At 31.4% G+C, this 27,085-nt stretch overlaps 1 protein-coding gene across 1 annotated transcript in view; it reads left to right on the top strand.

Moving 5' to 3' along the window:
• Window positions 1-26,891, top strand: part of LOC118201759 (uncharacterized) — a 360,787-nt gene extending 333,896 nt beyond the window's left edge. Inside the window, exons 6-7 of the mRNA XM_085817840.1 lie at window positions 7,088-7,171; window positions 23,715-26,891. Of these exons, the coding sequence (XP_085673966.1) occupies window positions 7,088-7,171; window positions 23,715-24,110 (480 nt within the window). The 3' untranslated portion in view covers window positions 24,111-26,891. The remainder of the gene's footprint in view (window positions 1-7,087; window positions 7,172-23,714) is intronic.
• The last annotated feature ends 194 nt before the right edge of the window (window positions 26,892-27,085 follow it).

Genomic DNA, 27,085 nt, shown 5'->3' on the forward strand with positions numbered 1-27,085 from the left:
TCAGAACAGTCGCTTTGTGATACTTGGTAGACGTGAACACTCGCCAGGTTCCTTCCAATTCGTGATAGTCGGAAGCCGATTTTCTAAGTCGCTAGCTAGTATCAGTCCAGGAAAATCTCTTTGCAATACTTCATAAATAGGAACACAATATCCGGATCTTCGCACATCATAAGCCTAAAGCCAGAAGTCGATTTTCTAAGTCACTAGTTAACTATCTGTTTGAAACATTTGCTTATAATACCTCGTAATCAGAAACACAACGCCAGCATTATCAAACTGAACTAATTTCAGGGAGAGCATATTGCTTTTAATTTAGTTGTTAGTTGAGATACAGTCTATTCTCGTGAGAGTACTTGAGAGCATAAGCTTGACTTCATCAGTCGGATCTAGAAGTGATATTCTACGTCGCTAAATAAGGAATTTGAATGCTCACACACATTTTGATTTACTTCACTCGTTAAAGAAAAGTCGTGAAGACAGTGTTCCGGTTGATCATCACTCTGGAAGTCATAAATTCTGTATTTCTTTGCGTTACACTCATCATAACAAGAACAACACACTGATCATTGCATTTCTTCTACGCTTTATATGCAAATTCCCCTTTTTTTCTTCTTCATATTGCCAACATCTAATCTAATTACAAACAAAATGAAAGAATGCCCCCCAAAAGTCCATTTCTTGACAAAATGTTTCCTATTGAACTCCAGACCTAATTATTAGGCCGTTTTATGATGCAACAAGCCTCAATTAAACTCAATTTGTCATCTCGATCACCCCACTTCATTTCGTGCAAACTATATCCATGCAGCGATTAAAATTAACAGCTGCACATATTTTTCTGTGTCGCCTCAAAAACTGGCGAGAAGTTTATTTTTTTCATCTAGTTCGCAAGGAAGGGTATTTAAATATTTTCACGACCCGAGGAAACGTCTCTCAAGATAATAATGAGCTTGTCTAGACTTCTGTTTGATCTATAAGTCAACAACCCCTTAAACAAAAAGAGGGCGCCTTCATTAAGTTAAGACTCTTTTTTACAAAGCTGCCGTATCCGTTTACCTATTACAAGGGAATAAATTGTAACCTTCTCTTCCAGGCTTTCAGATCTTCACCAATAAAACGTTTTTATAAAATGTATGTCCACTGCCGGCTTCCTCCGCCGTGGCTCGCTCCTCATTAAAGGAAGAGGAAACATTCTCTCTCTCTGTGGTAGATGCAGAAAGTAGAAAAGGTTCCTTTATTTACAATCCAATTGCTTATTTTTACCGGCGCCTACATCTACCGCTCATACTGCTAATTTCTCGACCCGAATCTTTATGTAGCATTCCTCCAGAGCTCGGAAAGGAATTTTTTTCTGAACGGAACGAAACAAAAAAGTTTTTAATAACTCACGCAAGCACGTAACAAGTAAGTTCTATCTCTTCCCTGAATACGAAAGATACGCCAGTCTAGGTTAACAAAAACAAAATGAATAAACATCTACTACATGATATGTGCAGGGATGACAAAACGGTGCTACATTTAAGGTAATACATTTCATTTGTGGATATTGTGTGAGTCAGTGACGAAGATGCAAATGCTGATCTAATTTTGTTAACTTTTTTCTGAGAACAACAACATTATATTGTTACCCAAACTTAATTCTTAATTTATACAATTATTGTTTTGGTTATAGCAAGCACAGCAATCAGAATAAACAATATTAACACCTTACCTAATTACAACTTTAACCTTTAAGGGACACAACAGATTATATTTCATACATACACCAGAATTCATAAACCCTTACTGTATATAAAAGTCGTTCACTTTAAATGTTTGTTTACATTTCTTTTTTTCTTTTAATCATTTCTAAACTTTTCAATATTTCAAGAACAAATTTACTTTCACTGACTTCTAAATTTTTCTTCATTTAACAAAACATTTAATGACACTTTCACCCACCCACACACACTATAAGGTATTTTTCCCGCCTTCCTAGCGTGCCATCGTGGTGTAGTGGTTTGCACACTCGGCCTCTATTCCAAATGTCCGCGGTTCGATTCCCGGCGAAGGCGTTGCATATTTTTCCTCTCTCCGGCTTTTCGAATTAACCTAATGTCTCTACAACGCACACACTGGAATTCACTATAATACGCTCAAATCCTTTTCAGGTCCTTAGGCGCTGGTAAGACCGCAGTCGAACCAGTTTTCATTTCCTCCTCCGCAATGCCGATTTAGCAGATCCATGAAATCGGCTCAATACGTAATACTGTTAACACTTAGTGTATTTTGATAATGTTAAGTCTATAGTAGTAATTAGTCAATAAAGCTTAATAAAATAGCTCGTAAAAAAATCAAACCTTTCAATTTTACTTAGCCATATAAAGTACGGTTAACGAGATTTTTCTTGATAAAAAAAGCCTGAGTTTTAAGCAGCAATAAACGTAATTTTCTTTCAGGCAAGCTTCAATTACAACTATATATCATTCTGATGGTTACGTACCTGAATAATACATGTAAAAAACAACAATCGTGCAAAGAAAGACGTAGTATCTATGGGAGAAAAAATGATTGGTTCCAGATCTAAAAAATTAGCAAACATAATTAAAATCAAACTTTCTAAAAATATTTGTTTCAGCTTATTATTTTATTTCAACAATGTACTCATATTGAAAATTTAATTCTGTAAATTTGTATTTGAAATGGAAAAATATTCTTTTGATATTTGTAAACGAGAATTCTTTGAGGGAGGCTAATAAAATTCTTTGTATAGAACAAAATTTTCTTCATTTTTACTTTATAATAATAAACGATGCACATATTTGAGTAAAACTCAAATATCACTAGGAATATTGGGGATATCGTCGTCTTTATCTATTAATAAAATAATAACGTTAAGCAAATATGTCTCTGTTAATGAATTTTTTTCTGTGAATTTCTGAACAAAATTAGCACACGTTTTCTCTGGTGCTGATATTTCATCAGTTTTACGAACGAATTCAGTTATTAATTGTTGTATTCGTGTTTTAGTTAGGCTTTTGTATAATTCACTGTAAAAGACTGTCAACAACTTCAAAGATTTCATATGCCTAAGCGGTACTAGTTAGGATCATGTCTGACAAAATGATTACCCAATTTTCTAGCCAATTCCAGACCTTTTTTTATTAATTTTGAATATAGAGTTGGATCATTTTCTTGGATATCATTTGGCTCTGTGAGATTAGGAGTATCACTGATAACATCTAATGTTTTATTATGTTACTTTGTCTACTAAACATTCATCAGTATCGTCAAACGATAAACCATTAATTCTTCTGCACCAAGTTGTGACTGTTGTTGTAATGATACTAGGAAATTCGGTAATATTAGGGATGATGGTATCTTTACTTTTTACACAACCACTTAAGAAGACGCATTCACTATTACTGGATTTAATTCAGTTAACTTTAATCCAAGATGAATGATTAAAAGGGGAAATAATTTTAAGAAATTATCTTCGCCTGCTCGTTATAAATCAAAGCCATACGAGTAAAAAGAGAATAAAGTATTCATTTTGAATTCGGGTTAAATATAATTTGTGTAAAACGAGTTCGTGTAAAAATAGAAATAGACGTACATAAACCTCTTGCACAAGCTACAATATAATCTCAGATATCCACATCAAATAAAGAATGTCCAGTGAAAATTAAAATTCTTATACTAGAGGTGTTCTTTATAAATGTTTGCTCTCAAGTCAGCTTTTACCCTTACTCTAATTTTCAGGTTAATTAACTCGAAACAGTTACTTATCACAAATGTTTCTACCTCCAAACTTTAGCTTAATTCCAGAATTAATATTAGTTTAAATTACATTAGAGAATGCAATAAGCTCAAGTAATCATTCAAAAGCTGTGTCGCAGTATTAGTTAATTTTGCTTTCAGTGCTTTCTGAATTGTATTTATCTATATACTAAAGGAGATCCTATTTCCATAGAAAGGGATAAGATAAGCTTAATTTCAAATAAAAAATTACTTAGTTAAGATTAGTGTATCTTAAAATGTGTTTTTTAGTTCTAGATACCGTACGAGAAATCTAAAGTTATGAACTACAAATTACGAATTTAATTCTAGCTGATATTATTCAAAATTTTGAAAATTATTTTCTAAATTTATAATTTGATTATTTTATTCACTAAATTTTTCGAAATCAGAAAACGTGAATAATATATGCCCTTGTCTGAGATTCGAAGAGTACTCCAGGGTCAAGTTGGATCGGATAACCATCTGCACCGCATTCAGATGAAAGAATGCAATAATCCTTCATATTCTCTCCCATCAAGAAACGACTAGGAAGAGACGCGATACCCAGGCGACTAAATCAGGTGATAACTAGTTATCATCCACCACGTATCAATTCGGGCGCATCGTTAAATTTTCAGATCCAGAGCATGTAAAAATTAAATCTGTCCCCATTGGAATTTAAATCACAGATCTTTTACAGGCTAGATAAATGTTCTAATCACTTTCACAAATACAGCATGCTCGAGGGGAATGCAAATATTCCTGACAATCTTTTAATTGTTATTAATTACAAAATTTTAATGTTTAAATTCTTCCTTCATGTGATCATCTGGATGATTCTTTTAAATGAATGCCTTTGAGAAACGCCTGCTTACACAATCAAGCATGAAATTTTAGAGCATTTTAGTTCATTCTCTAGAAGTAAAATTTATTCTACGTAACAGTTTACAGCAAGCATGATTAACTCCAGATTTAAAATATGTTATTCTATTTTCTTTTCTGGGCGAGAAAAACAAAAATTTAATTATTGCTGCTCTAGAACAAGCACTTGAAAACATATAAATTTATATATAAATATATGCTTCAATTATATCAAATAAATATTAAACTCGCTGTTTATTAAAATGATGCCAGCATATTTATTATTCGTATATCTTCAGTTAATTTTTAATTCTTCAAGACAATAACCATTTCCTTCTCGGTATACATTACTGGAAACAACTGCCAAAATATTTAGAATTCTACGGTGTCTGCTGCCATATCACTAGCAAAGACCTTAGATGATGTTGTCAACAGCAGGAACATGTATTCTTTAACACATTACAGATAAGCATGTAGTATTCCCTTCCATTCTATAATCCCTGTCACTGATTATTCAATTCCCTGAATGAAAAGGCAGAATGCTGTTTATTCACCTCAATTTGCTTTCAGAGAAAATTTACACAAAAGCTTCTTCAATATCTTTCTATCGGTATGTTTGCCAGAACAGCATGACGCTCGAATAGAATTTACTTTTATATCAATACGCCCGCATGAAATCATACTGAAGTGAATGTTTAACGATAATTGGATGTCTGTTAACGTAATTTAGTTTAATTTAATTTAATGAGAAACTGTCTTGTTCTTCTGTGCTTTAGGTAACTATTTTATTGAATATTCATGAGCAAAGGTCCTTTGAAAGGCGAAGAAAAGGCAAATAGTTTTACTTGAATTTTAAGTATTACAACTGTTTTATAGTTTGAAGGTGTTCCTGCATAATAACCGAAAGTCTCTTTGCGTTATCCAATGCATTTTTTGTATAATAATAATAATTTTTCACTGTTATTATTCTTATTCATCTGCAATAAGAATAAATAAATCTCTAAAATATTATTTTTTTAACCATGAATTAAAATTTCGAGTTTGTTAATATTTCTGATACTGAATGCAAATATATGATCACAATTTTCTTATCATACCAAGGTGTTTTATGACACATTATTAAAATGAAAATAAATATGTGTAACTCTGTATGTGCATCAAGGAAAGGAATTCTCTAACAGAATAGAAATACGCGACCGTTTTACGTATTTATACTCAATAATATTTCTTTTAAGCTAATATCGCTTACCAAAAATATTTAGGACAACCAGCACTTTAACACAACGCTTATATAAGTTGTTATATAAAGGAAAATGAATGTTAGCTGTTATTCTGGACGACAAGGATCAAATATCTGGGACCAGTAGTAAGATTATACTAACTAACACTGAATAATCTTCCTACACCCTCTCACGGATTCTTGTCCCTTCTTCAACTTAGAATTCAATAATAGAATGTGATTACACAAAGTGTGGTAAATAGTGGAACCATTTATTTATATTATGGCCTGAAGTTACGAAAACTAAATTGCTCAATAAAAACTTAACATTAATACAGTTCTTTGCAAATCAAGTATTGAATTGGTGAATAAGGGCCAGGATCATGTGTTAAAGCGTCTTTTAAGCAACTAATACAAGTAAAAGCGAATCTTAGTAGTAATCACCATAGCACCACAAGCAGAAACCTAGAATGAAAAAAAAAGTGCATTTCCTCCTCGTGGATCCAAAATGTTTCAGACTGCTCATTTTCACCTATATAATGTTTCTATCTCATAACCCTTAGTTAATTTACATTTCTGGTGAAGCTCATAAAAAGAAAAACTGCAGGAAATATTTAATAAAAAAGTAACATGCTAATTAAAACAGGAATATAAATAAAGCATAAAATGGATAGAGGATTGCTGAAATGGAGCAATTTGAAATCTTTTGCGAAAGGGAAGAAAAGGTTAACCGGTAGAAAATTTGTTCTAACGAACGTTGGGTTGTTCTGAACTGGTCCTTAATAATTTATATGTGATACTAGATCCATCAAATGTCAGAAAGTATACCGGTCAGTGATCTTGATATAATTTCTCTGAATCAGAATTTTTTTAATTAAGCAAGTATATTTTTCTTATATGTATAAATAAGAATGTTTCGTATTTTAAAATCTTACACTTTTATGAATTAATGCTTTCATAAGTAAACTATTCTTTAAATAATACGAAATACTCTTATTCTAAAATGTGAAATATTAATAGTCAAACTATTTCCCGACTTAAAAAAAAATTTATTATTTTTACTATATTATGTGTAATTAATAAATTAAATAAAAAATTTTCAAATATTGGAATAAAATAAAATGAAATATTACATTGAAATAAAATAAATACCTTGTGATTTAATAGTTTGTTAAAATCAAAAACCATTTTTAGAAAGAAGAATTTTCCTGCAGTATTTATTTACCTATACTTTGTTGTTATTTTTAGGTATATTGTATACTCTGTGTCATTTCTCAGTATCAACAGTACCTGGCCGGAAGAGGGCGGGCAGGCCAAGGAGCGAACTGCCCGGTAAGTTATCCGTTTATTAATTAAAAAATTAAATTTAAAAAAAATTATTTTTATTTTACACTGCAATGCTTTTTCTTCGCTTTTCCTTCCACGAGGTTTCTTACGACGATGTTTTCCCCTCTGTTGTTTTCACAGCAATGTTTTCGACGGATACCGAAAATACCGCAGAGGAGGTTTTCAGTGCCAAAGTAACTGAAAATAAAGCTAGATTTATAGAATTTAAAATTTATAGAAATTTATACAATTAAAAAAAAAGTCACATTAGCTACTCTAATCTGGCAATGTTAAAAAGTACTAGCATTTTCTTCTTTCGACAGATTATATAAAATTCGAAGCATCATCAGGTATTTTCAAGTTCTAAATGTTAAAAAATATTAATAGTTTTCCATCATTTATCATGTTTGTAAGCGCTTAACCTTACATAACTAACTATACATAATTACTCAACAAATAGTATATATGTATATAGATGTATTATTATCCAGACTTCTGAACGGAACTAAGATCCATTAAATACAACATCTTTAAACTTTGAGGCATTACACCCTTTCATCTAAAGACACTAATTTCTCTAAACTAACATAAAAACTATGATAAATTGCATCTCGAAAATGCTCTTTCAAAATCTTTTGAAGAATAAGGTATAATTCGATATAATTACTCCAGCAAAAGATTTGAATTTTTCTATCCATTTATTATATTTGTCCAGAACATATGATCAATAAGAATATTTCCTAAGCGGAGCCATCTTTGCGATCGGAAAACGGGGGCATCACTTTCAGGAAGACATAACAAACATTGTAATATCCTTATACCATCAAATTGATCGCAATGATCAATTCTCGGAGGAGCTTTGATAAACATCACGCACACAAGGCTTGTCGTAACAAACGTTATATAGGTAAATAATATTTCCGTACTCACGCGAGCTGCACTCTTAAAATTTCCAAAATTTTCTTCAAGTATTATAGTGCGCAGTTAGAACAAAGGAGTATTTCTCTTTGAAAGTATTAAGGAACATGTATGCAAGAGTCAAGTATTATTAACGAAGATAAATTTTGAAAATCCAGAATTCCTTAATTATTTTGTTTTGCTGTGCGTTCAAACAAATTTAGAGTAAGCTCAGTTTTATTTCTGTAAATATTGGCATATAGTTCAAGCTTACAAATTTCCTTAGAATAAATTTCCTTAGAATTTACAGTTCAGAATTTTGAAACTGTTGTCAACAGCTTTAAAAGTCAACTTTTTGAGGAATGATGGACTGTATAAATTTCAGTTTCATTTCTAGTAAAGCACAATTTTATGCGTTTCTCATTTAGGCGTCTTTTACATTTATTTATTATACTTTTCGTCTATGTTCCTATTCGTTTCGTTAATAGTAAACTATTTTCTTTATACTATGCCCAACTCCAGCTATGCATAGTTTCTTTTTCTGATTTATTCATAGATATATCTCTTTGCAACTCATTTAGTTTTCTCAAGGATCATTTTTTCCGGTAGCATCTGGAAGTTATTATACTTTGTTACTTTAAAACAAAAACTTCAAGATCCTTCTGTCTTGTCTCATGATCATTATCATGATAAGGCAGCAATCGTTTCCATGGTTACGAAGCAAAACAGGAAGGAGAAATAGCTTTGAAGTGCCTATTCTAAAGTCACAGACTAAAGTTGTAGACTCAAATACAGGCAGAGAAAAAAAAGAATTAGGCATCTCAGATTAGACATTTTAGCTGGTGGGTAGAAGAAGGTTGCTTGAATGGTTAGAATGAATAATGTCATTCTAACTTTCTAAGTAACCCTTCAAGCGTGTCCGACAACAGTGATTTGACCAGAAAGGTTTCTTGATGACTTCATTTGGTGAGCATATTTTAGCTGCACTTTTGTTAGTTACTTTTAATACTTTGCTTAAAACTCAAAATATCTAATGGTACATAAAATTATACCTGAAGATTTTTCTTTAACAACACTTCTGCTTATCCTGTAACGTTTATCTGAAAAAAAGTGTCGTTTTTCAAGATAATCAATTGAAATAAAAGCATAGTTTTCATTTCTAAATTTTATAGAATTTGAGATTATAACTCTTTTAACTTTGTTAAAATATAGGAATTATTATATATAAATTAAAAGAACGATGAAAATTTTACGTTTGTACAGCAGCAGTAGTAGAGTAAAAAGATTGAGATCCTACTGTCAAAATCCACTTATCACATTGTAAGGATTATATTAATTTATCTAACAGTTAAATTTTATGTTAAACTTCCTTTCCTATCATTTCTGAATATTCAACTTACAACTTACGGCCAGAACCTAGTTTTACAATGACGTTTGAATGCAAATTGAGGAAGAGAGGTATTTAACCGCGAAGTTCTACTGTCTTAGTTAGAGAGAACCAGAGGTTATGGCTAGCATGCGTCCGTCTTTTTAGGCTACTCGCTCTTAAGCTATTATTACGTTCGGCTGTACTTTAGGCCCTTAATAGCTTCGCACTCAATTAGCGTTAAGAGGCCAACTCCGTTAGAATCTTGATAGCTTCGGCTATATCTTTTTAGTTAAGATTTAATTCTTAGTTCCTAAGTTCAAGCTCGAGTGTCGGCTTTATTCTAAAACTCCAAGGCGGAGTTCTTTAAATCTTATTTGAATAATAAAGGGTTTTTTTAACCCTTTCCAAGTTTCAATTGTCTCACGAACTCAAGCGATTATTCGCTTACTAGTGCTTAAGATTCTTCACTTTCAACTGTAACTTACACACAGTAGTACACAGTAAGTACACAGAAGTACAAAGCAGAGAATCTTACATCATTCATAAACTGATATTTCAAACAGACGTTTTCTTATAAGCATGTTTTCCATTTCCATATATTGCTTGAATAGGGGGTTAAAGGGTTTTTTTATTTCATGTTATCCCAGTAAATATCCATACTTTAATTAGACAAAGCAAAAGTTTTCATACTTTTGAGTACAAAATTTGAAGTGTATGAGAAAATACATTGATTTAGCTAATATAGTCTCACAGCTAATATCGATTTACTTAAAGATAACTAGAAACAAAAATACAATGAACAGCATATTTATTGGAAATTTCGCTATACAGAAATCCAATAAAAGGCTTGGTTGTTTTTTCTTTTTTTGAAAAAACCTCCGCGCTCACAAGGTCGGAATGGTTTTAACAAAATTCTGTAACTTATTCTTTGTAACTGGAAGCATATCTGAAATCAATATTTAAGAAATAAAATCCGTAGATACATTTTTTGAAATCCAATGTATACCACCCCATATATCTATAATTAGACATATCAAAAAGCGGGATAAGCTTTCTTTTTTAAACTCACAACAAAATTATTTACGGTGCTTAGACTTTTAACGAAATTCCCGCATTTTTCTCATAGAATCTCAACCTGTTCTTTAAAAGACAAGAAAAATTCGACATTTGCCTTTCGTAGTGGCTTCAGCAACAGAATATTGCAATCGCACAATTTAGGCTTAAGAAAATACGATTAGTTGCTAAATGTTGTAAATATTTACAAAACCAAAATTGACTTGTGTGAACGATAAATCGACAATTCTTCCAATATCGGTACAACAAGCTATTCTATAGATATGGAGATGGAATTTAATATAATTTTGGATTTATTTAATATAATAGTGTAAAAATTTATTTAAAATAATAGCATAATTCAGCCGAACTTATTTAATGTATATATTTACTATCGTATTAATTAGAATAATCAGTTTCAAGTTAAAACTAGAATTAGTAGCCAAAGACTACACAACTTAAATATACTCTAAGCTGGCTGAGTAATTTTACCGGCGTATTAAATTCAAGTATCGGCAGCAACATAACGCACAGACAGACTTATCAACGTTGGCAGGAACTACATGTAGTGTGTAAGCACAAGAACAATACGGCAAGCAAAGAAACACGCTTTGTCTTGCAATCTAAAAACCTCAGTTTAAATACTTGCTAATTCATTTACATTCTGATTCAAGAGAGAAGCAAAAAGGAGAAATTACAGTAATGCTTCATATCATAAAAACTTGACTCATTTAAATAATAATAACTGTAAATGTTAAAAACATATTTTTGTTCGATTCTTTTCCATTTGCCCTCTCTCGTATGCCTTATTGTTAATTTAGAAATACATAATACAAAAGAAATAACTGTTAATGATGTAAGTAGATAGTTAAAAAGATTTGCGTACGCAATGCGCCTACAAAGCTTGAGAGTTAATTTGTATAAAATCAAAAGATGAATAAAATAACATTCTTATTGCTTAGGATCCAAATTACAATTTTGTGAGCTCACATCTGTATATAACTTCTTGGTTCCTTTGTAGAAATTTTCTTTTAGAATAATATTTTAGTTTTCAGATACGGTTTTCTGAAACTGTTCAGTCTATTAAAATAGCAACTTTTGAGGTGAGACCTTTATACCAAGAAAGAGAAAGTATTCTGCATACACGAAATCTAGTGAACGAAGGCGTAGTTCAAGATTGAAGCATTTTTCTTTGCTAGAAACTGTTTGATTTGAAAGGAATTGTGTGATAGCACGCTGTTGTGCAACAGAAACTAGTTATTCGATTAAGATTTTTCAGACGTAAAATATACTGATTCTCTTCAAAGGGTTACATGCGAAAACCTCTCGGACGTATATGTCATTGACGAAGCAACGGAATGGGAAATTTATTTACAAAACCTCGTAGAAGAAAGGAGAAAACGTCGTCGTAAAAAGCATCGTAGTAAAAAACGAAAGTATCTATAAACTGCATGGTGATAATACAGCAAAGACAGTTTTGTAGACTTTATGTTCACATAATACAATATCTGAGCGCAAGAAGGAACGAAGACTATTTTTCCTCTATATTTCACAATTCTGAATTAGCTAATAAACACATACAGATGGAAGCAAGATGGAAACTTAAGCATTCAAATACTGAAAATTAATATAAAATTAAAGCTGCATATAACAGCTGATATAATTTTAAACTTAGTTAATGACTGAAGACCCTTTTTAATTATTTTTTATAAATCTGAATTGGGAATGTGAATATGCGTTTAAAATTATTAAAACCTGAAAACATATCATGTGATGTTTCGTAGGTGCTTTATTTTTTCACTACGGTAATTTCTACGCTGAAGTTTAATGCCATAATATTTTAAAACTGCGATGTTTATTCTTGCTTCCTTCTATCCCACACTGTCTCATATGAGGATTATTTCCTTTTCTTTTGCTTTCTCCGCGACATCTTTGTCCGCGGTATTTTCAGTAGACTTCCTTCAAAAATCTATTTAAAGCATTTTCAGAAAATATAGAAATCACCGTCTGTCTCTAAAAGTAATACCCTTGAGAATTATCTCTTTTCAATTAAAAATGTTCTCCAACATTCTCAATATCTGAAACCGAAGTTTCTGTGGCCTTTATGAACCTCCTTCAACCTTTGCATTTGACGGCCATCTTATTTCAGGATCATAAGGGAGACATGAAACTTTACCTCCAGTCAAGATTATAAATCTCCAGTCAGTTTTTCAGACTGGTAGAAATAATTTCTTTTTAAGATACGGTTTCAGTGGTGTTCAGTGTAACCTGGTACTTAAAATATAAATTGAATTATAATCTAATTTAAGAAGAAACTTGCGAATATACTATCCAAAATTTATTTAAAATTACTACCTGAGATTAGCGCGGATTGCAAATAAATTTATGTTAATCTCAAGGCTGTACAGAAGGTCCCTTCTTCTCAGAAGCAAAACTAATTTTGTAAGAGTAAGAGGAGAATAAAAACAATTTATTATTTTAAAATGTTAGTCCAACTTTAAACTGTAATTCAATTCCATTTATGTCTATAACCTGTAGACTTTAATAAATGTTTATACTTGATTTCTTCTAACTGATGATAGTTTTCCCGGTTAAAACTCCAATTATAGTATAATCTGCTAATTCGTTTAATAAGTGAGATACAGTTAAAATTGCAAAAGTTAATATTTTCAAAAACAGTTTATGGAACGGTATAGTACTTTTTGGTTCTACGAAAAATTATGACATTTCGACTGACGTTTCCGAAACCGGAAAGATATGAAAGGAGAAATAAGCTTTTCCGAGCACTTCCTTTTCGTTAACAAAATTCCGATGAGAAAGATTCCCGTTTTTCCTCCGCCCCTTATACATTTCTATTCTTTTCCTGCAGCGGAGTTTAGTTGTTCTTCCCTTTTCTTGATCCATCTTGTACTTTTTTAGCTTCCGCTGTGATTCAGAGATGAGACCCTAAGGAATAAGCACTTCCGATCCTTTCCGCCATTTTCTCTTTTATTTTCTCTCTTGCATTGTTGAATGTTTTTTGCTAGGAAGTGCGCTGCCCGGAAGTTTCTTGAAAAATCTTTCGTGAATTTAAGAGAATATCCCAATATATGGTTATCATTGCACCAAATGACACAGTGAGTGATTTCGAACTTTGTAATTTTGTGTCCTCGATACAGATTAGTGCCGAAATTGCATTGTAACTTTCAAGAATATACAATAAAATGATCCATGGAAACCAGTTGCTGCAAATACGCTCAGAATATGTTTGCTTTAGTTTTTACGTGGTTTTTATTGTCAAGTTTCTGTTTTATTCACATCGAAGTTTTCAAATCAAAGTTGAGACCAGTAAATTTAGTAGTCTAAAAGTCTTTCATTCATTTTCGTGTATAATTAACATATATTACATACCAGTGTAACAAACTGAATAATTTGCAACTTACTATCCGATTAATATTTCACAGTGAGAATTATAAATATTTAACAAACTAAATAATTTGTAACTTACTATAATTCCGATTAATATTTCACAATGAGAATTATAGGTACACTATTATCATAATTACACTATTATCATAATTAGTAAAAGCTATTTCTAGCAACTTTTTAAAAAAGGTACGTATGTAGTACGCCGAGCTGCTAAAACTACGATACGTCTGAAAATATCAAGAGGGCTAAACCTCTGGCCTTAAAGGCAACCAGCTACAGAGTGAAAACTAGTAAAACTACAGTGGCAAGCGGTTCACTTCCTATAACTCCTCCTCTCTCTCTCTTGGCAAAAAGCCACAACTTAAACACTTGGCGTTAGCAAGACAATTTGCATAAACAAGTTAAAGCATTTAATTCTGGCCAAAAGTAGAAAATAAGAAGGGAAAGTACAGTTTTAAAATAAAATAAACGTTAGTAAAACTTAGGATCTTTACAAAGTAATTAATAATAAGCAACAGAAATCAGCGAAACGTGTGGTATATTTGTAGTATTATAGCTTAGGAGTTGGATAAAAAGCAATGGGCAACAGGGAATAGTTCTGGAAAGACGTTGTTATTTTTATTTTATTTCAACTTCGCTGCTAAATTTCTTTCTTATTCTCCAGCTTATACCCTATTGTCTTTATTAAAAATAAAAATCTGGTGGTAAAGATAAAATTCTAAAATGAAGTCTAAATTTCTATCATCTATTATGTTATACAGTCACCCATGCAGAAAATAGAAAATTTTGACAGGTAATGGCAAATTTTTCTAAAACTATTGTAATATAATATGTAGTAAATTCTTTATGGAATCCACATTAAGGAAAAGAGCATCTTAAACATGAATTATTGAAAGAAAGGCACAAAGTTACTAAATTTATGTCTTAGCAGGTAAAAATTGCAAGATAAAGGAAATAAGTTAAATTGCAACCCTAGAAATTATAAAAATTAGAAGAAAATAATAAATTCAAAAAGAAGATAAACGCACGCAGATAGAGAGAAAGAAGTCACAATGAACAAAATAATTATTTACTAAATATTATGCTCATTCTGACTTCAAGATAAAAATTCTAAATTCAAGAAACATTTGCAAGATAAAAATATAAATTTTACACCAACTTATTCAACAAAATAGCTTTTAGTATTAAAAATGTTTTTTGAATCTAGAATAAATTCATAAAAATTATCATATCTGGCATATATGTGCTAATATGCATTTGCTTACTGTTATGACTTTTTATATTTCTAATGCAACATCTTCCCTCTATCTTGCATTTTATTTCATAAAGAATTTTAGATTCCTCTTAGAAATCTGAAAAAAGGTTTCTTGATAAATTTGGCATTTTTCTGAAAGGTAAAATACAAAAAAAAACGTCAAATACAACATAAAAAATCATGTTATTCCATATATTGTTGCTGTTATCCAGAGCAAAATGTACGTCAATATTTTTAAAGTTCTTTACGAATCCTCTAACAAAATTTATTCCTGGATACTGGAAAAGTGTTATCATATATTTCATATTTTCTGAACTTTTATTTTGCCAAGTTTACTTTTTCAAGAGCTGTCATTGTCTCCGAATAACTTTTGATTACATTCCTTTTTCATTTTTCTTAGCGCTTTTAATTTTTTTTCGCCGCAGCTGTATTTATCTGAAGCAGGATTTATCTTTCAGAACATTTTCCATCCGGCTCAGAGTATGTCAACGCGTGCTCTACTTTTTTAGAAATAAGAAACTCGAATTTTTTTGGAAGAAGCATTTATTAATGGATCAAATATAGCGTTGTCGGCAAAAATTCTAAAAAAGCGTGAAACGTTTCGCGACTCATCAAAACAGCAAGCTAAGTAAAGTAACCAGAAATTGAAGCAGATTTAAGCAGCGCGATGAGAGACTAATGGAGTGTGCTAAGTTTAAAAAATTATTTTCCAAATAATTCAAAAATGGCAGTAAAGGAAAATCTACATCAGTGCTAAAAATGTTATACGTTGCAGATTCAGGCTTTTGCTACAAACATTTCTATAAGTGGCATATACGACGTCATTTCTTCATAGCATATATGACGCCTTCTAGTAATTTAAGGGAAGGTGGTAGATATGCCACACGATTATGCTGAGAAATTTAAGTGTTTTTACCTATGGTAATAACGTCTTTCCAGAACTATTCCCTGTTGCCCATTGCTTTTTATCCAACTCCTAAGCTATAATACTACAAATATACCACACGTTTCGCTGATTTCTGTTGCTTATTATTAATTACTTTGTAAGGATCCTAAGTTTTACTAACGTTTATTTTATTTTAAAACTGTACTATCCCTTCTTATTTTCTACTTCTGGCCAGAATTAAATGCTTTAACTTGTTTATGCAAATTGTCTTGCTAACGCCAAGTGTTTAAGTTGTGGCTTTTTGCCAAGAGAGAGAGAGAAGGAGTTATAGGAAGTGAACCGCTTGCCACTGTAGTTTTACGAGTTTTCACTGTGTAGCTGGTTGCCTTTAAGGCCAGAGGTTTAGCCCTCTTGATATTTGCAGACGTATCGTAGTTTTAGCAGCTCGGCGTACTACATACGTACCTTTTTTAAATAAAGGCCAGTCTTAGTGCTAGGCATTTGTATACTAATTCAAAGTTAGCTTTTAGTTAGCGTTTTAGTTAGTATTTTTTATATTCTTACTTTCAGACCACAAGTGGTTGGTCTCTGTACCCTGAAGTTTGGGAATACCTGTAAAATATTGAAAATAAAGGGTTTCGTATACCCTTCCTGCGTGTGCTGTCTACTTCACACCTTCTTGATCATAGCTTGAGTAAGCTCCCTGTTCCTATTCAGGACCATTCATGTTTCCAACGCAAATCAAAAGAAACACAAGTCCTGACAACCTTATAAGGTATTTCTCCCGCCTTTTTGGCATGCCTTCGTGGTGTATTGGTCTGCACGCTGGACGCATATTTCAGAGGTCCCCAGTTCAATTCCCGGCGAAGGCGTTGCTAATTTTTCATCTTGCCTGCTTCCAAAAAATCCTAACGTCTCTACAACTTTAAATTTATTCTTCGACGAGTTATTACATTTACAACTTTGTTTACTTAATGAAAGATATATACAACTTCCCGCATTGTATATCAGAATCTTTTAATTTTTAGAAAGCGTCGGTTATAATCTTCAGAATTAATAGAAAACATTTCATTATCCCAGAAGGGCTATTAATTTCGTTTTCGCATTTTACATTAGTTCACTATAAATGCCGGTTCACTTTTCAAATTGTTACCACCAAATAGTAGAGCCCTGCATTATATTTAAAGAAATTAAATAATGACGAATCTGCATGAATGTATGTATGTTTCTCGCACTGCGAATAAAACAACAGGACCTAAAAACAATCAAATTTTGAAGTTAAAGTTATCCTCTACTGGGATATGGGAATCTAGAAGCCCGAACTTGGAATCTGGACTTTTTTTTTTTTTTTTTCCTAACGAATTTTGATTGACAAACTCAACGATTTTAAAGTGCGCAATAGCAATCACTGTACGGAAAAAACACTTTTATCTCCAGTGCACGAGATTGCATATAATCTTTTTAATTTTGTGATATTGCTGTTGAATTGAATTTTATGATTTAAGTGGGAAGAACATGGTATTTAATAAATAAAAATAACATACAGAACGTTAAAAAACGCTGCTTTGGAGGGTAATATAAAATCTAAAAGTTTTCAGATTTTTTAATAAGTTTATTTTTTAATTTTAAGTAACTTTTATTTTAATCCAAACATTAATATATAAATAAAAATGATGTGCAATGCATTTTAAGAAATGTTTGCAACAGCATGTATTCATGCCACCTTGGGGGCAAAAAATGCATTTTTCGCCAAAACCAGTCCATACGATTTAAGTTTTCTTTTATCATACGATTTAACTAAACTATTACCCACTTTAGAAAAAAGCCAAATTCAAGTCGGAGAAACTGAATGTATGTGATTCCTGCTCTTCTTTAAATCAAAAACGCAAATATTTGAAAAATCCTATTTTGGAAACAAAAGTCTATGTCTTTTTTAAGATGATCTGCTACGCTGGAAACATGAACGACTTCTGAGCACGTTTTAAAATGTCATTTCGGTTAAATCAAAAGAAAAGTCTAAATCCACGTGCACTTAAAAACAAAACTCTGTTGAATTCATATTTTTATATTTCCAGAAAACATAAACACCTTTTGACCTTTTGAAGTCCACAATCCTTTTTCGTGATTTACATTGCCTTCGAATGCAAGGCGTTACAAATATTGTGTATATTTAAATTATTCGTTCTTTTTTACCTTTTACAATTAATTTATCTCTTTCAATTACTTTTAAAAACGATCTTTGTTGTTCTACACTTTATGTTATGTGCGTATTTATAAAAATATGAATAAATTTAACTGGCATAAATTAAAAATTCGCCCTTACAAAATGTATTTCAATTTGGAAAAGGAAGAAATTAAAATCAGTTCATAATAGAACGCATTCTACAAAAAATCACGACTGTTTTCATTTTCTACATTAAGGACCCACCAAAAAAGTCGCTGAACACTGGTAGTTCGGTCCGACGTTCGAATCCCGCGAACGGGCTGGCTGCATGGGTGTTTTCGTGGCTTTTCCCATATGTAACGTGTATACGAGCCAGTTACCCTTAGAAAGTCCTCCACGAAGGCATCCCTCCCCTTAGGCAGATAGTCCTCGAGGCTTTGCCGTAATTAAAAAACCTAACCTAACTTAACATTTTCTGCATTAAACCCGAGCGCGGATTTGCGGTTGATTTGCCATCAATAGAATTTTATTCACACGCGGTTCAACCTTCATTCATCAACAATGATTCCTTTCTGGCATCAGTTCTGACCAAAACCTATCAAAAACTTTACAGGATTTTCATCGATGGGAAGTGAAGCCAACGAATCATGCTTAGTTAAAAAGCAATTTGTGACAAGAATTTTATGCACAGAAGAAGGAAACGTCAAAGAATTAACCGAAAAATTACTATTGACAAATGTCGAATGAAAGATTGCATGATCTCATAACATTTTCCAACAGTAAAAGCAGCGATAATGAAGAAGGTTGCCTTTAACTTATAAGAATTAAACTAGTTGTTAAAAATTGGCATGGAAACTGTCTGATATTGCTGTTGAAACTGTTTGATATTGCTATGGAGATAAACCCAAATAAAGAAATTAGAGAATGGTTTTATGAGAAGTTTTGAAAAGTTTGCCCTCCTTAGCGTGAAAGTTTAAAAGAATTGCTTTAGTCACTGTCATGAACAAAATTCACCAGCTTTATGAAAATAATAATTACATCATATATTTATTAAGAAGTAATGAAAATGCTTTAACATTTTTTTTAATTACAACACTATTTATTGTGTAAATTATATATATTTCATGATCTAAATTATTCCTTATTTTCCCCATAAAACGCTAACTTTACGGAATGCGATTTCTCCGTATGATGTACACTGCGAGGGAGGAAAAAAATAAAAAAAAAAAAAAAAAAAAGGGGACAGTTCTATAGCTCTCGTTCTACTGGGCCGATTGACAAACTTCAGGGTACTTTTCCGTTTCGCCGGCGTTAATCTCGCCAAGCAGACAGTATTGGCGACAACATACAGTATACACATAAAACATATTAACAAATGTTTACAGAATGTCTAAGAATTTTTTATTTTGAAGGCATAAACATTTTAAAATGGTTTAAAATTTTGTAAAAAACCAATAAATAAAGACAATAAATTTGTAAAAAGACATTCATTCAAGAATTTACTATGCTTTCATGATTCAACATCCTGATCCAACATACTACATGAACCTAAGTGATCTCATCTCACGTAAACTACGCTACAAAAATCCAATTCTCTCAGTAATTATCTACATTAATTTCAAGTTAAATCTTAATTTGGAATACAAGTTTAAATGAAAGCATTATTTCAATTCATACGAATAGCTTACTCAGAAGTTATGTAAAACCGCAGTGCTTTACTTCACTACAGCATTCTCATTAGAATTGATGAATTTAACCCTTGACTTTTTTTATATTTTAGCCTTCGGGTGAGCGGTGGGATTGCATCCTAATTGACTTAATTACCACGAATGAGAATGGCCTTAGGTCATTAAATTGAACTATAGATATCTGGTAAAAAGTTATGCCAGTATTGAAAGAAACAATCAGTCTGATAAGAAATGGTTGCGACTTGTTTTGAAAATGAGGTGCAAAAGGTTACTAGCGAGGATATTCCGTTTGGCATCGGTTGCACCATTATTGGTGACTTTATGGCCTGCGCCGACAAAACGAAAAAGTACCAAACTGGGATTGCGTTTTTCCTGTCTCGAAAGCGCGACTTAGGATATATATTAGATTTATATATAGCGCTATTCTAACATAGGTATTTTGACACAAAATCGGACATTTTCTGAAATAACATACCAATTTTTTTACATATTTCGATTCTATGATAAATTAATAAAATAATAATAATAATGAGATATTAATAAATATATACCAAATTCAATTAACACTGTGGAGCTAAAATTTTGAGAACTATTTTTTTTAAATCTACTCGTGCGATTTTTACAAAACTTGGTAGTCTGGCATAATTTGAGTCAGAGAATCGAAATATGGAAAAAACATGGCATGTCATTTCAGGAAAAGTCCGATTTTGTTTCAAAATACCTATGTTAGAATGATGCTATATATATAAATCTAATATATATCCTAAGTCGCGCTTTCGAGACATGGAAAAAGCAATTTGAATTTCGTCAATCGGCCCAGTATCCCTCGCATGCAGCAACTGTTCACTACACATAAAAAACTGCTTTATTTTGAGAAATGTTTTAAGAATTTTATGCTGCGGAAGATGATAAGAAATGAGTAATAATCAAATCAGGTTATTAAATCCATACAATCAATCAAACAGCACAGTGTCATTATAATTTACGAAATTCATCTCTTGCGTGATAGGGAACTATTAATGAAGTTTTCTCCTTATGCAAATGATTGTTTCAATACTGTGATTTCGATATTCTTCCGGAAGAAACTGCAATGATTTCTGGTACGATTTCTTAAAAAATCAGATGAACGTCTCTTCTGCTAATCTATTGTTCATCAATATGCTACGAATCATTCCCACTCAAAATAGCGTGCAGTGCTAAATTAATTTAAATCTATACTTAAGTATGTTCCTCTCATTTTTGAAAAATGGTGCTACATAGAGCCTCCAAATTTTGAACACATATATTCTTGACGCGATTAAGTGCACTCAAAGCACTAATTATTATTTTTTTATTCATTTTATCTTTCGTGCGAACTTAACATCAGCTATCAGTTTGTTGGTCAACTATCTTTTGACCAACAAACTGAGCGATTTAAAATTAATGTGGCAAATCGTAACATATTTATGTTTCAAATTTAATCAAAAAACCCGATGTCTTATAGAAATGTGTTGCAAATGGTGCAACAGCAAAGCGTAAGATATTTGTTTTTCAGATTTAATCAACAAATTCGGCGAATTAAAAGAAATGTATTCTCACTACAAGATATAATATATTTTGATCTTCCACGCTCCAACGTGTTCTCATGCAAAAAAGCGTTCTTATTTTATGCAAAAGTTTTTTTTTTTTTTTTTTTAAGTTAAAACTATGAAAACATGAATCTTGCGTAATTTTTAAAACATTTGGTTTAACCCTAGTTTACGGTACGAACAGGATTTGGAGACTTTTGGCGATATGATGACGAGCAGTAAACGCAGTATTTATGATGATCAGTAAAAGAATAATTTTGATGTTGGCAACTATATTCAAAATCGCTCTAAGGCCGTACCGTATACTAGGATTTTACCAAACATTTCTGCAGCTGGAAATGTATCTACAACCAACTGTTTCTAAAATAGAGGCTGAGTATGAACGTTTGAGGACAAAATGTATATGTATATATATTAAATGAATTCAAAATGTAATACAATTTTTTAATTTTGTTGGTACTTTTCGAGATATGCCATTTTAATTTTAAGAAAAAAGGGGGAAGAAATAGGAAATTAAAAAAATGAAGAAACGACTGTTTTAAACTGAATCAACAATTTTTCTAAATTGAAATTTCTTTTGAGTTAGGTTTTAATTTTATACAAAAGATATTTAGTTTTATAAGTTGCTTAAAATAAGTATTATTTTTATTTTCGAAAGAAAATCGAATGCTTGTATGATTTTAAATTATTTCCTTTTTTTGCATGTTAATGGTAAGCTCCTCTTTGTAGCGTTAGACTATAATTTTTCAGACTGCAAACAGATTATTTTGACATAATGCTTAATCATAAATGATAACACTTGGAACTGAAACTCAAAATTGTTTATAAATTGAATTCCATGGAGTAAAAATACCGCCTTTGAAATTTAAGGGCGAATTTGAGGAAGATCGGGATTTCTGGCAGGCTTTCATCCTTATTTAGATACTGTAAATTTCTTACTCCCATCTTAGCTCTAGATCTATTAAAACTTATATTGCTTCAATATATTTTAGTTCATGAATCAAAACATTCTAATATGTTTAATAATACTGGAATGATATGCTTTTATACTAGCGGTAGGTTTCTCTTGCTAACCCAGTATCAGACAGTGTAGCTTTCCTAAATGTGTAAACTAAATAATTCACAATATAGGTGACATATTAATAAAAACCCAAAAATATCATAGCGGCTCCAAAAATTATTGTAATACTTATTTACAAAAAACACATATACAGTGGCTCCTCGGTATACGTCCGCGTTGAAATAATGCATCCAACTTGGTATATGTTCTATTTGCGAGCGAAAATTTTTGTATGGTATACAATAAATACTTGTTGTCTGGAATCCGACTCGAGGTCGATGAGTCACAACTGCGCTCATTATTTTTGGTGTCCTCTTTCGAGTATCCCAGTATCAGACTGTCACTCAGACTACGACTGTCTGTAAGCATCACCGCGCCTGTTGCAACTATTTAAACAACTCGAGCTGTAACTCTGAATTTTCAGATGTTTTTGTATTTCTTCCCGTAAATGTTTTGTAAATTCGTTAATAATAAATTTTAAGAGAGTTAATGAGATGAGTCAAGCAATGAAGAAAATGAGATTAGGATCACCATGGAGGTGAAAACGGAGATTATTGAAAAGATGGCATGTGTATCCGGGACATAGCTACGCGTATCTGGGACGTGATATACCATATTACAAGTACGATGGTGTCTGCAATTGTGAAAATCAAAGATGCCATTAAATCGGCCAACGTTGGGAAGGGAGTGAAATCAATTATCAAACAAAGATTAGAGACGTTAGAGCATGTTGAAAAACGCTTTTGATTTGGATATCAGAAAAACATTTATGTACAGTATCACATGCAATGCTTTATTTATGTACACTATATATTTCACCTACTGCATTTGTATTTCAGGATTAAACAGTGTTATGATAATAATAATAGAATTTTTTATAAAAATGGGTTGATTAATTTCCCTTTATTTCCTACTGAAAGCGTTCTTTTGGTATATTTGTAAGAATCTGAAACAGATTAATGAAGAATACGGAGGTACCATAGAGTAATATAATACCACTTGTACTTATATTTTTCACGTTTTTAAGTTTGTGCCATCTCTGTTACATCCTTCATCTTCCTATATGAATACCGGTCTCTTGCCATGAAAGTGATTCCTCTTATCTTGCTCTCAACTGTCTGCAATATTTGTCCAATATATGTAATATTTTCATATTTTTATTGAAGTTAATCATACTAATATGTATTTTTATTCTTTTCAGCCAATTCCAACTGTTCGTTTCCAACCCAGCATGGGTGGACCTTCACAGAATAAGAACGTTCCATCCGTTTCCTTCCAGGTGTCTCACCAAAACGGAGCCTGCAAGCCAGGAATGTTATTGATGGTACCTACCCCGAACTCATCCAGTATGTCCTCCAAATCACTTGGACACACTGATCTCAGTTCTGTTTCGGATGAGAACAGTTCATGTGACATCTCTCGCAGCAAGAACAGCACGGACGACACAGCTGCAGCAACTGAGGACGAAGAAGGCAGCAATGATGTCCTCAGGGACAATATAAAAAAATTTAACACATTGACTCCCTGCATCGTAATCGAAACTGAGGAAGAAACGAGCTTAGACAAAACAACATTGGATCCCAGCAACATGGTCTAGTCTTTCAGCAAGAAATAACATTTTTTGATGATTCTGTCTGCATTAAACCTTTTGTATACTTACTTGTGATATCTCAAGTGATGCAGACACTCAATGAAGATAATTTAACTTTATTTGGTGCAAAGCTAATCTGAGAATATTGGGAAGCAGGGAAGAGAAATTTTCTTTTAATGTTCTTGCTTTTCTTATTATTGAACATTATTTCTGAAGTTATTTGGATATTTATTATTGTTTTTTTCAGTTAGCGTAAATGTTCTGTTCAACAAGTTTTGTTTGTACATTTATGATCACCAATCTGTGATCACCTATATTTTTTCCACTTGCAGGACTGGAATTATCATTATTTTCGCAAGTTCTATAAAAATATCGAAAACAATAGTCCTTAACGAGCTGTGTAAGAACTTTCCAGATCTGTATGGCTGTAGCGCAAATGCATGTAATTCATATGCCATTCTAGTTCTGCTATTAAATCTTTTGAAAGAATGGGTAATAATAGAATTTTAATCTTTGCATTATAAATTAGACATCAAATGAAGGACCTAAACTATAAATTTTTTGGGGAACTCTGACATCATATTCTGAGTTACTAAATAATATGCATAAGATTGAACAATTATGAATTTCAATACACCATTAGCTCATTCTTTTGGACTAAAATATATTCCGAGATATATTGCTTCACAGATATGTACTTTTTGTGTCTTTCCTCATGATTTCAGATTAACTTTGTCCCAAATATGGATTACACAATGACAACATGAAAAGTACATTGAAATAAGACTCTTTGTAACGGTTTTTGCATATAATACCCAGACCTTTTGTACGAAAATTGTTAAAGCTTTTAGGCTTCCAGGTACTTGTATAAAGTGTTGGTACATCTGAAGTAGTTACCTGCAGCACTAAACATTTGTCTTACCGAAATATTTCTGTCTGTATTTGGAAAATGAATATAAAGAAGAATGTTAGTCTTTTAAGCTAGCTTTCTTTTCTAAGACTACCTTCTGTATGTATTTTAGAATTCGTTTTTCTTATCGCAGTTGTCCTCAGTTATTGCGTACTTTACTCGTAGTATCCCAAGCCATCATCATAATACGAGTTAATATTGCGTTTATCCAGCATCGCAATGTAACTAAGTATTGCACCTTTTAATCAATTTCATCTTTAACTCTTATACAAGTGGTATTTTAAACTATAATATGAATTATTAAATTCTTGCTTCACAAATTCCCACAGATATTCATAAGTATTTTGACAACTTCTTTAAGAAGAATCACTTTAATATTTTAATCGAATTTATTTTGCACTGCGAGCAATATATTCAGTTTAAAAATCGCAGTACAAACCAAATTCGATTCTACAGTAGTTCCATATTTTAATTTAAATTATGGTCCAGTTACAGAATTTGCCTTAAGAAGACATTTTTCAGTACTTTTCTAATAAAAATCATTTACAATGTTTCAATCAAATAATAAATTTTCAATGTTTTGGAGCTCATATTAATTTACTTAAAATAGTAAATACTCATTTTTCAAGTTAATCTTTGCTATTTTTCACTAACAAAGCTGCAATATTTGCTAATTAAACTGCTTTCATTTTGGCTAGTCTCTAGCATTTATTCTTTACAATTTTACTTCATTTTTCATTTTAACAATAAATTATTAATTAAATTCTTAAAAATTGTTTAATTAAAGTAAATTCTATTACATATTGCATTGAATTTCATATGCATCTCATTGCCAAAATTTATTCTACTGTTAGCTGTGAATGAAGAATTAAGAAATTTAAATAGTAAATTTAATTTGAGTTTAAGTAATTAAATTTTCTTCCTTTCACTACTTTACAGCCTAAATGAAAGTAAAGGCTAAGCAACAATAGCTGTACTGGAATACTTTTCAACTAGAGAGTTTCGAGCTCTTATTCTGTTGATCTTAAGATAATTTAGAAGAATTTTACGCATTTCGAAGGCATGAGAAGTTACTCAAGACTTTACCTCAAATTTTATTTAAGGTACTTTCTAGCCTAAAAATCGATTTCTTCTGTTTGGAATTCAGTGCTGCATATCGAAAAATATTTTGTAAATTAAAAACGTAAAGAAGAAAGAGCATTTAAAATTCGCCAGTGATTACCTTAAAAACATTTTAACAAGCACAATAATAATTTGTTATAGATTTTGATGTTACACGGCGACGCGTTTTTCAAAAAGATTCCACTTTTTCAAATAACATTTTCATCAATAAGAAATAATGTTTTATATTGAGTACTAATTTTGATAAGACGCAGAATTTTTTTTTTTTTTTTTTTTTTTGTTTGTTTGTTTATGTGAGCAGCAACGAAAAATTTCATTTAAATAAGCTATATCAAAAAGTCTTCATTGTTTGAAAGAACACGTAGGGAGCACAAATCAAAATAACAATGATAAAAAAAATCAAAAAACGAAACACTTGATATTTCGATTTGCACAAGAATGTAAAATAGAAAGTTTTGAAATTCTAACTACGTACTAGTCATTTTCAAATTTTCTACTATTAGTGAAAGTATTTTGTAAAGTTTTAAAAATATGATATTGTTTACAATAATTCATATTGATGAAATTCACAAAATTTTGAGTTCCACAATTATTACCAAAGTGTACATTTCAGTACAAATGAAATTTATTGTCATTATTAGTTTTAAAATTTGATACAAAAGTAGTTATTACGTTTATGTACTTCTACGGAATTGCAGCAACCGCATTCTGTTCGCAATCTTTGTATAAGAACAATAAACAAATGCTTCTTTGAGAAAGAATTTTGTTTTTCTTCAATTTTTTTCATGTCTCGAAATTGCCGATATGTGTTTTAAAATCAAAAAATGAAAAAAACTGAGCAGAAAATTTTAAAAACTTGTGTGGCAATTGCATTCACATATGACAGAACAACTGCTTCCATATAAACTCCTAATTATCCAGCTTCGTTTCCATATTTACAAAATGATAA

The sequence above is a fragment of the Stegodyphus dumicola genome, chromosome 1 (genome assembly GCF_044657685.1).
Source record: "Stegodyphus dumicola isolate Sdum_Otavi_A_Nest chromosome 1, ASM4465768v1".
Classification (NCBI taxonomy): domain Eukaryota; kingdom Metazoa; phylum Arthropoda; class Arachnida; order Araneae; family Eresidae; genus Stegodyphus; species Stegodyphus dumicola.